Source organism: Carassius auratus, unplaced genomic scaffold (genome assembly GCF_003368295.1).
Source record: "Carassius auratus strain Wakin unplaced genomic scaffold, ASM336829v1 scaf_tig00214029, whole genome shotgun sequence".
NCBI classification, from domain to species: domain Eukaryota; kingdom Metazoa; phylum Chordata; class Actinopteri; order Cypriniformes; family Cyprinidae; genus Carassius; species Carassius auratus.
This window is the reverse complement of record NW_020527499.1, coordinates 6,626-21,162: the sequence shown is the minus strand read 5'-3', so window position 1 is coordinate 21,162 and position 14,537 is coordinate 6,626. Positions and strand designations below refer to the sequence as shown.

Below are 14,537 nucleotides of genomic sequence, written 5' to 3'. Positions count from 1 at the left end.
AGATCTATATGCAAGCTTTCTTTCCCTGACATGATCTAAACACAGACACAGAATGGCTTGCTATTGCTGGGAGAGGGATGTGCGCAGAACAATACTCGACAGTGTGTGAGGGAAAGTTCAATTCTTATAAAGTTCATATTCATGACCCATTCACATTTTTGTAACCATAGAAGCTGATAATGTTTATAATCCTTTTGAGAAATTGTTATTTGCTTAGTTACTCACCAATACTGTAGTTTCTTAGTTCTATGATTTTTATAGACATTTTAGTTTGGTCTTAAACTGGCAGCTGTTGTGTTCTAGATTGTGCCTGCAAAGTAATTTTTGTTCCTTTTTTGTTGCTGTTTTGTTTATTGTTTTGCTTTGCTGTGTTAAGGTTTACTTTAATCTTAATTTGTTGTTTCTCCTCTTCCTCGACTGAGCTGTTACATTGTATAGTATTGAGATTAACTTTAAAAGTAATAAATGATAAAAGTTTATAAAATATTTGCTCTTTTTATTGCAGAGAACAATTATGTGGATCTTAAACAACAATACCACTTTCAGCATGCAGTGGGATCCACGTACATCTGATCAGACTGCACAATAGTGTCAACTGTGGCTTCAGCACCTGTGGACATTTATTGAATCTCTGCTGCACACTGATCCACTCACATAATAAAATAATGTACATCTATTACTTTATTGCTGGATTTGTTGCTTTTTTTTCTTTTGTTTTTGTATTGCTTAAAATTTACATATTTGCCTGTGCATACTGTGAAATTTCATAACACGTTGCATAACACATATCACTTCATTTTCTTGTAATTTAAAATTCTTCATTAGAAATGGGTTGTGTTGCAATATTCTGATAATTAGACAATACTGTGCCCATAAGGTGTCATTGAGTTTTGAAAGGTGCGTATATAAAAAAATTATAGTATTATTACCCATACATAGGAGTAAGCTGCAGCTGAGGCTGTGGCAGAATGACACCAAGGAGTTATGCAGATGCATGAGGAACATCACCATCTAAACAGGAACATGACCATTTTCTACTATTGACACTCAAATAATAATAATATTAGCACACTATAACAGGCTATAATAATCTTACAGTATTTAAAAAATATAGATATAATGTATATATTTGAGACTAGAGGGTATTTCATTTTTTAATTTTCTTTTTATTATTTCATAATTACTTTTGAATGACTTTTATAACATTGCTAAAACTTGTTTTAAAACTATATAATCTAATTTACAGTACAAAGGTGGAGGTGGAACTATCCAATCTGACAGATCTGTCATCTTTCCAGGATAGCGATTGGCTATCACATGCTGTCAATCCCTTTTTTTTCTGGGACGGTGCGACCCCTTAGAGCATCGATCAATAGCACTGTTAGCGAAAAGTACTTATTGTTTTATGTAAAAGACATTTCTTTTAGTTGCGTTGCCGGACTGCTTTTGAATTATGTCAGTTATTTGTTCACTAATAAGAAGTTAGTGAAAAGTATACATATTCTGCACTAAAGGATGAGTAATCCCAGGCACAGGTAATCAAACATTTAATTAGCATGCACGGTATCATGAAATAAGATACTGCGTCATAAACCTTTACGAAGGTTATCTGCTGTTTAATCAATATAATTTTTTTTTTTTTTTTTGGATAAATAGCTTTGGATAACAGCATCTGCTAAATGTACATGTAAATGTTACATTTAGTCTACTATTGCCTATAAATATATATTTGACAAAAAATACCATGTTAGTTTACCTTATCTTGTCATAATATTATCGTGTGATGATTTGTAAAACTTAGTTGTGCTCGAAGGAGGTAAGATCTAACATAGGCCTATTTCTAATGCAGAACTGTGACACACGTATATGGTCACACATAATATATGTTACATATATGACGCACGCACGTAAAGCGCACATACACGTACTTAAAGCATTTGATTCTTAATTGAAAAGCAGCATTGAAATGAAAAGACAAATTAGAAACATAATTGGCCTTTAAAATAACTGATTAAACCTGTATTCCTTATTCACTCCTGAAAATGTGTGAATCCAGTTTTTTCTTTTTATAACTAAAATTTGCATGTGCATTTTGAAATTTATTAAATCTGATTTAATGAATAGTGTTTTATGTAGTTGTTGTTGTACATTCCTTTTCATTGTGAAATATTTATTGATTATTATTTTATCATTATAATTTAATTTATTAATTTTTCATAATTTCAAATTTTATTTTCCCATTAAAAGATCAAGTAATAAATAACTTTTTTTAATTTAGTCATTATGTAACACATTGTTTCATTAATTGATTTATTAATGTTAATCTGTATTAATATTAATACAGTGTTTTTTTTCTCATATCATTTAGTCACCAATGACATTTTTCAAAACTGGAGACACAAAACTCAAAATTGTCATTATTTGTAACACAGTTCTTTACATTGTTCAAAATGCATGTTGCATTCAAAGCCTTGCATTTGCAGAATCACTGGTTCAAGTAACTACTTTATTATCAACCAGAATAGGAACATTACTTTACAACACACACACAAGATACCCATCATGTACTTTCTGTGTGCAGTTGTCAGTACAATAATGTAAATAGTTCACAACATGGTACGCAGGTTTCATTACGATTCTACGCATGCATACATCACAATAATATACTATATTTGGAGAGAGATCAAAGTACAGACATTGCAAGCATTTTACAAAATCTTAAAATGACTGTTGAAATAGCTCACAACAAAGGTTTTGCAAACATTTTTGATAAAACAAATTTTGATAAGAAGAGAGAGAGAGAGAGAGAGAAACCCAACAACAGAAAAGTTGAAAAGTACAGTAAAATGTGAAATTGAGTGTTACTGGAATCCTGGCATCCAGGCCTGACACTGGTCTCCTGTCACTGCACGCATCATCCATGGCCAGGAGAAGAGGGACTTGTTTGTGAGGGTGCCTATTGTAAATCTTCCATCTTCATGTGGAGAAAAAATCCTCAGTCGGGTTATGGAAAGGGGGGTGTGAGTGTAAATTCAAGGTGATCGTCTTGAAACCATGATTAAACTCAGTACCACTGAGGATCTCTCAGATTTACTTTCAGTGGGGGGTAGTTGAACCTCCACGAGAATATCGTTCTGGGACCCTCTTAACCACTGTGCTCTCAAACTGTCCTCCTTGGTTTTTTTTTTTTTTTGTTTGTTTTTATGTTTTTTGTTTTTTAAATCAGCATCCAACTCTGTCACCCTCAAAGAAAACAATTACCATAGGAAAAACAAATAATGCAAGCCAAAATATGGATTTTGTGGACTTATTTTACTCCCAACAACAGGCAATGTTGAATTTATTCATAATAGAACATATTCAATCCTCAGTTTCTTCACTTTCATACTCAATGTGTCGTATTGTTTCTAAAAACTATGCCTAAAAGTTATGCAAAAGTTCGCATTTTGAAAAGTTTTATGAATTCATTGGTAGATCATTATAATAAAATGAATAGACACTCAACTCAATATTTTAAAGTTAAGTTGTGTAAATTTGAACAGCTGATTTCACTTCAATGAACAAATGATATTTGGTTTATGTGTTTGTATCCATAGATGCAGACTCACTGAGAAACAAAAAGTATCGGTAAAATTAAATATAATATAGCAAAATAAGTACAAAAAGGCTTTTTTTCCCCTTAAAGAAATATAACTAGTTAATGTATAATTATATACCTTCATACATTAAGGAACAAATTGCCTTAAATACACATTTTTTGTTCATTTTATTCCAATAACTTTGCTCCAGTAGTAAAAAAAATGTTATGATGTTTTTGGACAAAAAAAAAAAAAAAAAAAAAAAGAATAAATTAGTAACTTTAGCTCCAAGTTATATTTGACAAGGAGGATTAGCAGACTAAATCTGCACAGAGGACTGTGGGGTTAATTCAAAAATGCAAATGTATAATTGAGCCATGGCAGATAGGCATGCACCATGGATTGATTTTGTGGCTTTTTAAAACAAATATGCATGTCCATTTAATTTAGAACCTGCACCTTCACCACCTTCGGAAAGGTAAGTATTACATTAATTTGACACGTTTTTAACTGATTAACAATAATACAAATATAATATATTTGTGGTTTGCCTAAAACCTTTGCATGACTTTTCAATTTATTTTTAAAGTCAAGAAGAATTTCGAAAAGCCTGGATCAAATATTGCAAAGCATTGGCAAATTTGCTAAACCTGGGGCCAGAATTAAGGACTACAGTGTTTATAATGAAGCTGAGTTATGGAAAGATGTCTGCAAAGACTTGGAAGTTCCCAACACATTGGTGAATCGACTAAAAATTTTTAAAACCACTGCACATCTTTGGAAGGTATTTTCTGCTATGTAAAAATAAAAAAATAAATTCCATTTAAATGCCTTTTTTATTACAAGTGGTTACTTTATTTTTCTGGTGATATCTACTTTCAGGGTTCCTGGGAGAATCTGACTACAGCTTTAAAGGATGACAGTGCTGAGGAACAGTCTGAATCTTCATGTGAAAAGGTGGTAAACTTTAAAAAATGTAATGGTTAAAAATGGGAATTTAATATTTCATTGAGGGAGTGATTATAGGCAGACATGGATATATCATTAAAATCATTATCTGTACAGCATGAACTTCCACAAGGCTGCAGGTTTTTAGATTTTAGAATTTACTTAGTTTGTAGTTGTTATATTAAGAGGCATGCACCAAATCAGATATTGCATAATGTAAATTAAACACCCTTTGCACACTGTATTGGCCTAACATTGTAGTATACAAATTTTTCCTCTGTACATATAAGTGGTCTCCTCAGGTTAGTCCTGATGCTACAGTTGACAGCAACACTGAGTATGAGGCCAAGGATGCTGTGGAGGCCGAGTCTCCTTCAGTTAAGGTGAAGCCTTTGTCTGTGTAGCATTTTGTAGTGGCCAATTTCTTGTTACTGTTATTGTTATTATTTTTCTTAAATTTTAAATGACGTGAAGATGTTCAGAATCATTTTGAAGTATATGCAAAATGTAGAATTTGCCCAAAAAAAGACAAAGAAAAGTTTTTTACAATGCACTAAAGTTAATGTATTAATGTATTTAAACACTTTTTTATTCATTTAGCCTACTGAAAGACAGGATTGTAGTCAAGCATCAGAAACATCTTCTGAAAATAGTAGTCCAGCTGATCTCTTTTTTTGGCATAAGCTGCCAACAGAACCATGTTTTTTTTTTATTGACACTAAGGAGTGGAGAGATCTGAGAAAACGACAGGTCGGACATCAGTTTAAAGACTTGCATTGGACAAACGTAATCTCAAAAGGAATACAATCTGTCCATCCATACTGCAGCATTGCTTTTAAAAGGCACACAGTGAAAAATAAAATGTCCAAAAAAAAGGGACCAGTATTTCAGTGCCTAGGTTACTGCACATTTTCAGATTGTCCCGTTTGTGTGGAGGTAACTGTAAAGGATGAAAGTACCCTTAAGGCCTGGGTGACACTTCAGGGAGAGGTGGTGTGTCACAGTATGGATGAATTGAGAAGGCGACCCGTACGGGCTGATAACAGAGAAATATTTGCAAAACAACTGGAATCAGTGCTTCCAAGAGCCTTACATTTGCAGTGTCTGGACAAAATACCACCTGAGGTTTTTGAGTCAGGATGTAGAGACCAGGCACCTACAGCAGCTGTACTCAAAAACATTGCCTTCAACACACGGAAGAAATGCAGAAGGCATGAAAATGAAATCCTAAGTCTGGAAAAAATGGTGGAGGACAAAACAGATGATGAAAATGAAGTTCTTCAAAAGGTGCTCTTGCACCCAAGAGGAGTAATGTTGTGGTCCAAAAACACAATAAGACTTTTCCATCAACGATGCAGGGATGACATTGTGTATCTCGACGCCACAGGAAGCATTGTTAAAAGACCACAAGGAAAATCTGCTCCTTTTTATGTGTATGAGCTGGTGGTGAGGAATCCTACCAAAGGAGGCTCCCCTATACCTGTTGCAACATACGTCACCTGCCAACACACCACTGCATCAGTGTTATTTTTTATGGAGTCATTTCAAACAGATTACTACAAGTTGTTTGGGAGGAAATCTGTGAGGAGGCCTGTGATGATTATGTGCGATGGGTCACTTGTTCTGATGCAAGTTGTTGCCTACAGTTTTTGCAAACTTCCTTTGGATGGCTTGATCAATATGTACTATGACATTGTCACAGGACAGTTGAAAGATGTTATCAAACTGCCAATTCTTCATCGCTGCCTGAGCCACATAATGAAGAATGCTAAAGTGTTCTGCAGGAAACAGTACGTTTTATATATTCATGTTTATGTAATTCTGTGTAGTCATACATGCTTAGTCATATGGTCATTGATTAAGTTGAAATTATTCTTTAAACAATTAACAAGGTCAATAACAAACTACAAAAAGTTGGTATTACCAAAATAGTTCAAAGTAGTTGCTAGTCTTTGTTTTAAGACAAACAGCTGCCTTTGTCCTAAAAGAAAAGTTAGGTTACATTTTATGATTGTCTTTGTTACATTTGTTACATGGTAATTACACTTAAGTACTGAGTGCTATTAAATAAGTATAATTACTGTAGTGTTAGGATATTGGTTTGTTTTATTTTGATTTAAGTTTAACTGCATATAGTTAAGCTGTATCAATTCTACATGTAAAACACGCTAAAACTAATATAATTTTTGTCAGTTCCCCCAAACACTACAGGCTGTCTATGCATCTTTTTGGCCTCTTGACAAGTGCTGCCACACTGATGGAAATGGATGACATAATTACCAGCATGACAGTACTGTTCTCAAGCCCACAGAGTGGTGAAAACGTGGAAAAACACTTCCAAAATCTTCAGAACTGCATGCAAACAATCAGCTTTTATGAAGGAAGTGACCATGCAGAAAATGACTTGGAGGTTTGTTTGATTTGTACAGTGCAAGCTGTATGTTTCTGGTTAACTTCAAGTTAGTAATGCCATACTTTCATCTTGGGGTATGATCATAATTTTAAGGTGCAATCATGTTAGGGTACTGGTGATAAATTAGGTGTCCCAACAGGAAGCATCATGTAGTATTGGCTTTATGTGATGACACATGGTCATTCCTGATCTGTATGGCATCAAGTACTGATAGAGCATCCCTTTTCCTTGTACAGTAGGAACTACACTTCATAATTCAGATGTCTGTTTCATGACATAGAAACTGAACATGTTTTTATTTTGCAGATCACCTCTGGACCCACAACATTTCAGAGTCATTTTGAGGAAATAGTGGCAAATGCACCTGTAGATGAAAAGGGGGAGCCAAATGAGTATTATTCACGTACATTCATGCCAAACCTGGTCAAATACTTCCTACCTCAGGCACCTTTGTGGTCTGGTCTCATGCTGGGTAAGTGGTTATTTATTTTATAATATTGATTGGTGTGAGGTTGTGGGGTTTACAAAATGACATATACAGAAATTATTATTAGCCTTTATATTAAATGAAAAATTATCATCTTACATTGACTCATTGTACTGAAAGGAAATACTATATGGCATATTTTATTCATAGCTGTGTGTTCACTTGGCAAATAATATGTAGAGTGTATTCATGTGTGTAATCATCGTATTCAGTGTATGCATCATAATGCTTTTTCAAGGTCTAAATTTGTTACTTTAATATAGGTGATCTTGGTCGCCATGGAAAAGGACCTGCCTACAAAAGTTTGTCCAAGTTTTATATGCGTTGCAGTCAGTTAGCCACACAAGTGCGTGTTTGATAACATTTTATGAAATTAATACATAACCTTTTTTAAATTGCATGCATAATATGTGTAGTATGTAAATGTAATTAATTCATTATTTTATTAAATAATGTAGAACTACACTGAGGACAACAAGACACAAGGCATAATGGAAAAAAGCCAATGGGATCTGAAAAAAATTAGATTCCAGAGACGCCGTCTAACAAGACTTGATGACTTTGTACAGATTTATCAACATACTCATAATGCTCTCTTAAAAGAGTTCTCTGACTCTACACGCAAGAGAAAAGTAAGTTTGTCAAAATGTTTACTGTCAGTAAAGGTACTTACATGTACATATTTAGTAAATAATTATTACGATGAATCTGCTTTATTTAAGACTTACAGGGTAAATGTTGAACGCTGGAGAGAAAGGAAGCCTTCCAAAAAAGGCATCTATGTGTCGCCAATTAAAAAGGCTTTTCCATTCAAGACAGCCAAAGTGGTATTGTAGTGTTACGCATCATTGTTCCTTACCATTGTAAATAAAACATGACTACTTTATGTATTATACATTAAAATATACTACATAAATATTATAATATGTAGAATACATTCAGTTTTGTTTCAAACACTGTATTCGGAGTAGAAATGTATTTATTTATTTTTATTTATATGTGATGTGAATTGTTTAGGCTGCAGTTAAAGTCCGCCAGAAGCCAGTGGAAGGACAGAAGACAGTCTCTGACCCCAGTGTGGCTGGAAACAAGCCAGATAAGGTATGTCTTCAGCATGCTTCTTTGTATTGTCTTACAGTTGGATATGGTGTCGAGACTTTTTCCAGTGAGCAAAAACACTTCCGTTATGTGATGTGAATTGTTTAGGCTGCAGTTAAAGTCCGCCAGAAGCCAGTGGAAGGACAGAAGACAGTCTCTGACCCCAGTGTGGCTGGAAACAAGCCAGATAAGGTATGTCTTCAGCATGCTTCTTTGTATTGTCTTACAGTTGGATATGGTGTCGAGACTTTTTCCAGTGAGCAAAAACACTTCCGTTATGTGATGTGAATTGTTTAGGCTGCAGTTAAAGTCCGCCAGAAGCCAGTGGAAGGACAGAAGACAGTTTCTGACCCCAGTGTGGCTGGAAACAAGCCAGATAAGGTATGTCTTCAGCATGCTTCTTTGTATTGTCTTACAGTTGGATATGGTGTCAAGACTTTTTCCAGTGAGCAAAAACACTTCCGTTATGTGATGTGAATTGTTTAGGCTGCAGTTAAAGTCCGCCAGAAGCCAGTGGAAGGACAGAAGACAGTCTCTGACCCCAGTGTGGCTGGAAACAAGCCAGATAAGGTATGTCTTCAGCATGCTTCTTTGTATTGTCTTACAGTTGGATATGGTGTCGAGACTTTTTCCAGTGAGCAAAAACACTTCCGTTATGTGATGTGAATTGTTTAGGCTGCAGTTAAAGTCCGCCAGAAGCCAGTGGAAGGACAGAAGACAGTCTCTGACCCCAGTGTGGCTGGAAACAAGCCAGATAAGGTATGTCTTCAGCATGCTTCTTTGTATTGTCTTACAGTTGGATATGGTGTCGAGACTTTTTCCAGTGAGCAAAAACACTTCCGTTATGTGATGTGAATTGTTTAGGCTGCAGTTAAAGTCCGCCAGAAGCCAGTGGAAGGACAGAAGACAGTCTCTGACCCCAGTGTGGCTGGAAACAAGCCAGATAAGGTATGTCTTCAGCATGCTTCTTTGTATTGTCTTACAGTTGGATATGGTGTCGAGACTTTTTCCAGTGAGCAAAAACACTTCCGTTATGTGATGTGAATTGTTTAGGCTGCAGTTAAAGTCCGCCAGAAGCCAGTGGAAGGACAGAAGACAGTCTCTGACCCCAGTGTGGCTGGAAACAAGCCAGATAAGGTATGTCTTCAGCATGCTTCTTTGTATTGTCTTACAGTTGGATATGGTGTCGAGACTTTTTCCAGTGAGCAAAAACACTTCCGTTATGTGATGTGAATTGTTTAGGCTGCAGTTAAAGTCCGCCAGAAGCCAGTGGAAGGACAGAAGACAGTCTCTGACCCCAGTGTGGCTGGAAACAAGCCAGATAAGGTATGTCTTCAGCATGCTTCTTTGTATTGTCTTACAGTTGGATATGGTGTCGAGACTTTTTCCAGTGAGCAAAAACACTTCCGTTATGTGATGTGAATTGTTTAGGCTGCAGTTAAAGTCCGCCAGAAGCCAGTGGAAGGACAGAAGACAGTCTCTGACCCCAGTGTGACTGGAAACAAGCCAGATAAGGTATGTCTTCAGCATGCTTCTTTGTATTGTCTTACAGTTGGATATGGTGTCGAGATTTTTTCCAGTGAGCAAAAACACTTCCGTTATGTGATGTGAATTGTTTAGGCTGCAGTTAAAGTCCGCCAGAAGCCAGTGGAAGGACAGAAGACAGTCTCTGACCCCAGTTTGACTGGAAACAAGCCAGATAAGGTATGTCCTCATAAATTAACATTTTCACAAGGTGAATAGTTAAAGTTAATAGTTCATAATAAAGTAAAAAATAAATTATAATAGTAATAAAGTATTATATTATCTATCTCTCTATCTATCTATATTTAAATGTATCTATCTATCAGACTTTAATAAATAATTTTTTTTTACACAGGAACTTTTACAGAAAACTGACATTCTCCCAAGCAAACATGGCAGTACAAAAAAATCTATTAACAAGAATTATGGTCCACGCTGGCAAGGAGCAGACCCCTCCAAAAATATCTCAGTAAAAAGACTAAAAATTAATCCACAGGCCCCAAAAGGTAGCAAAATGACTGCCTTACTCCATCCACACCATTGGCTTAGCAGTGATGACATTGATTTTGCATCTTACTTGCTTGCAAATGAGTACCCACACATCGATGGCTTTCAGTCAACTCTTTTATTCAGTGTTTTACATAATGGAGGTGTTGTGGGTACTCCAAGCGGGCAGTTTGTACAAATTCTACACACTGGGGGCAACCACTGGGTAACTGCTAGCAACCTGTTTTGCCCAAAAAATCAGGTTTGCATATACGACAGTCTATCAACCGTGATGTACAACAAAGAAAAACAAATCCTGTCTTGGTTGCTTAGGCCAGTGGAAGACCAATTTTTGGTTACTTACCCTGTTGTCCAACAACAGTCAAATTCTAGCAACTGTGGCTTGTTTGCAATAGCATTTGCTTTTGTATTATGCTGTAACCTGAGGCCAGAAAACTGCCAGTTCCGCGAGGGTAGATTGAGAGCAGAACTTGTATCTTCTTTCCAGAAGGGACGAATGCTTTTCAAAACAGAGCCAAGACTTAACAAGGCAAAATCCACACAAACACTTGTGAATGTGTACTGCTTATGCAGGACTGCACACTGCAATGAAGTCATGGTTGAATGTACTTCATGCAAGAGGTGGTATCATCCGAACTGTGCACAGATACCCCAAAATGCAATTACTGGGGATGATGACTGGCACTGCCCCAATTGTACTGGCAAAATCTAAGCCAATGTGGGAAGTAAAATGTGTGTATGGGAAGTATGGTTCATTACTATTTACATTACTATTTACTATATACATTGCTTTACATGTTTAAATTGTTATTGTTTCAGTAGTATTTAAATTGTTTTCAATTCATTTTAATATAGCCATGTAAAGTTAAGTTTTGCAAATGTCAAGTGTGAAGTAATTTTATTAGTAATTTAAGTATTTTACAATTTTCATTATATGCACAGTCTCAGGGATACATCTTTTTATTTATGTTTGTGAATGTCTGTTTTTTCTGTTTAAACAGTTTGTGAAGTCAGTTGCACTTGTTAGTGTAGTTAATTTTTTATGTTAAATAAAATAAAATGGCTTCAATACACAAATTGTTTTTTTTATATATATATATATATCCTACAGTATCTCACTAGATATATGAAAGATATAAAGCAAACTACACTTTCTAACAAAAATTTTAAATGAATCACTTGGTCTTAAAACTTCATTTTCAGAAATAAACGTACAATTTCTTGTGATAAACAGGCTGAATGAAACTATGAATGTTGTTTATTAGAAATGCTCTAAGGTGTTAAGGTAAAACAGAAGATCTCTACTGTAGTTGTATTATGAATTTTAGTTGAAAGGAAACATGAAAACAATCAGTCAACTGTCTGTAAATGGCTTAGTCCAGACTTAAAGCTTTTTATGTTTTTCAAAATTGTGCATGATTTAATTATTTAGAAAACTGTAAAAGCAATCAATTGACAGAATAAGAAAACCTATGAAGGAACTAATTTTATGAGTGTTTGAAAATGGGACATGGTGTGAAAGTGCTTATGTACTTAGATGCTTGGGGTGAGTTTGGCTTTAGTTTTCTCCAAAACTATACAGTAGAAACATGAAAATTAAAACATTAACGGTCAGAGTGACTGTGAATAGGAATAAACTAAAAGAAAGAGCAAACCTATAAAGCAAAGATTTTTATTAGTGCATACAGTAATGGTCATATTGACTGTAAACAGAAATAAACTGGAAGAACAAGCAAACATATAAAGCAAAGATTTTTATGAGAGCTTGAAAATGGGACATGATGCAAAGTGCTTCTGCACTTAGATGCTTGGGGTTGAATTTGGCTTTAGTTTTCTCAAAAACAATACAGTAAAAATATTTGAAACTTAATACAGTAATGGTCAGATTGACCGTAAACAGAAATAAACTGAAAGAACGAGCAAACCTATAAAGCAAAGATTTTTATGAGTGCTTGAAAATGGCACATGATGCAAAGTGCTTATGCACTTAGATGCTTGGGGTTGATTTTGGCTTTAGTTTTCTCCAAAACTATACAGTAGAAATATTTGAAACTTGATACAGTAATGGTCAGATTGACTGTTAACAGAAATAAACAGAAAGAACGAGCAAACCTATAAAGCAAAGGTTTTTATGAGTGCTTGAAAATGGGACATGATGTAAAGTGCTTATGCACTTCGATGCTTGGGGTTGATTTTGGCTTCAGTTTTCTCCAAAACTATACAGTAGAAATATTTGAAACTTAATACAGTAATGGACAGATTGACTGTAAACAGAAATAAACTGAAAGAACGAGCAAACCTATAAAGCAAAGATTTTTATGAGTGCTTGAAAATGGCACATGATGTAAAGTGCTTATGCACTTATATGCTTGGAGTTGATTTTGGCTTTAGTTTTCTCCAAAACTATACAGTAGAATTATTTGAAACTTAATACAGTAATGGACAGATTGACTGTAAACAGAAATAAACTGAAAGAATGAGCAAACCTATAAAGCAAAGATTTTTATGAGTGTTTGAAAATAGGAAATTATGTAAAGTGCGTATGCACTTAGATGCTTGAGGTTGAATTTGGCTTTAGTTTTCTCCAAAACTATACAGTAGAAATATTTGAAACCTAATACAGTAATGGTCAGATTGACTGTAAACAGAAATAATTTGAAAGAACGAGCAAACCTATAAAGCAAAGATTTTTATGAGTGTTTGATAATAGGAAATGATGTAAAGTGCTTATGCACTTAGATGCTTGGGGTTGATTTTGGCTTTGGTTTTCTCCAAAACTATACAGTAGAAATATTTGAAACTTAATACAGTAATGGACAGATTGACTGTAAACAGAAATAAACTGAAAGAACGAGCAAACCTATAAAGCAAAGATTTTTATGAGTGCTTGAAAATGGGACATGATGTTAAGTGCTTATGCACTTAGATGCTTGGGGTTGAATTTGGCTTTAGTTTTCTCCAAAACTATACAGTAGAAATATTTGGAACCTAATACAGTAATGGTCAGATTGACTGTAAACAAAAATAAACTGAAAGAGTGAGCAAACCTATAAAGCAAAGATTTTTATGAGTGCTTGAAAATGGCACATGATGTAAAGTGCTTATGCACTTAGATGCTTGGGGTTGACTTTGGCTTTAGTTTTCTCCAAAACTATACAGTAGAAATATTTGAAACTTAATACAGTAATGGTCAGATTGACTGTAAACAGAAATAAACTGAAAGAATGAGCAAACCTATAAAGCAAAGATTTTTATGAGTGTTTGAAAATAGGAAATTATGTAAAGTGCGTATGCACTTAGATGCTTGAGGTTGATTTTGGCTTTAGTTTTCTCCAAAACTATACAGTAGAAATATTTGAAACCTAATACAGTAATGGTCAGATTGACTGTAAACAGAAATAAACTGAAAGAACGAGCAAACCTATAAAGCAAAGGTTTTTATGAGTGCTTGAAAATAGGAAATGATGTAAAGTGCTTATGCACTTAGATGCTTGGTGGTTGATTTTGGCTTTATTTTTCTCCAAAACTATACAGTAGAAATATTTGAAACGTAATACAGTAATGGTCAGATTGACTGTAAACAGAAATAAACTGAAAGAGTGAGCAAACCTATAAAGCAAAGATTTTTATGAGTGCTTGAAAATGGCACATGATGTAAAGTGCTTATGCACTTATATGCTTGGAGTTGATTTTGGCTTTAGTTTTCTCCAAAACTATACAGTAGAAATATTTGAAACTTAATACAGTAATGGTCAGATTGACTGTAAACAGAAATAAACTGAAAGAGTGAGCAAACCTATAAAGCAAAGATTTTTATGAGTGCTTGAAAATGGCACATGATGTAAAGTGCTTATGCACTTAGATGCTTGAGGTTGAATTTGGCTTTAGTTTTCTCCAAAACTATACAGTAGAAATATTTGAAACCTAATACAGTAATGGTCAGATTGACTGTAAACAGAAATAAACTGAAAGAACGAGCAAA

The 14,537-nt window shown here is 34.7% G+C and overlaps 1 protein-coding gene across 1 annotated transcript; it reads left to right on the top strand.

Annotated features, from left to right (window-relative positions):
• The first annotated feature begins 3,794 nt into the window (after positions 1-3,794).
• LOC113090850 (uncharacterized) lies at positions 3,795-12,287 on the top strand. The gene is made up of 19 exons (XM_026256458.1): positions 3,795-4,362; positions 4,461-4,909; positions 5,127-6,316; positions 6,720-6,936; positions 7,246-7,411; positions 7,690-7,772; positions 7,885-8,058; positions 8,149-8,253; positions 8,444-8,527; positions 8,633-8,716; positions 8,822-8,905; positions 9,011-9,094; positions 9,200-9,283; positions 9,389-9,472; positions 9,578-9,661; positions 9,767-9,850; positions 9,956-10,039; positions 10,145-10,228; positions 10,404-12,287. The coding sequence occupies exons 3-19, from the start codon at positions 5,388-5,390 to the stop codon at positions 11,265-11,267; spliced, it is 3,378 nt and encodes a 1,125-aa protein (XP_026112243.1). The 5' UTR covers positions 3,795-4,362; positions 4,461-4,909; positions 5,127-5,387; the 3' UTR covers positions 11,268-12,287.
• Positions 12,288-14,537: the final 2,250 nt, after the last annotated feature.

Coding starts and splice junctions, on each gene's coding strand:
- LOC113090850 (XM_026256458.1), top strand. CDS start 5,388: ATGTCCAAAAAAAAGGGACCAGTATTTCAGTGCCTAGGTTACTGCACA. Junction 6,937..7,245: donor ATGCAGAAAATGACTTGGAG/GTTTGTTTGATT, acceptor TTTATTTTGCAG/ATCACCTCTGGACCCACAAC. Junction 7,773..7,884: donor GCAGTCAGTTAGCCACACAA/GTGCGTGTTTGA, acceptor TAAATAATGTAG/AACTACACTGAGGACAACAA.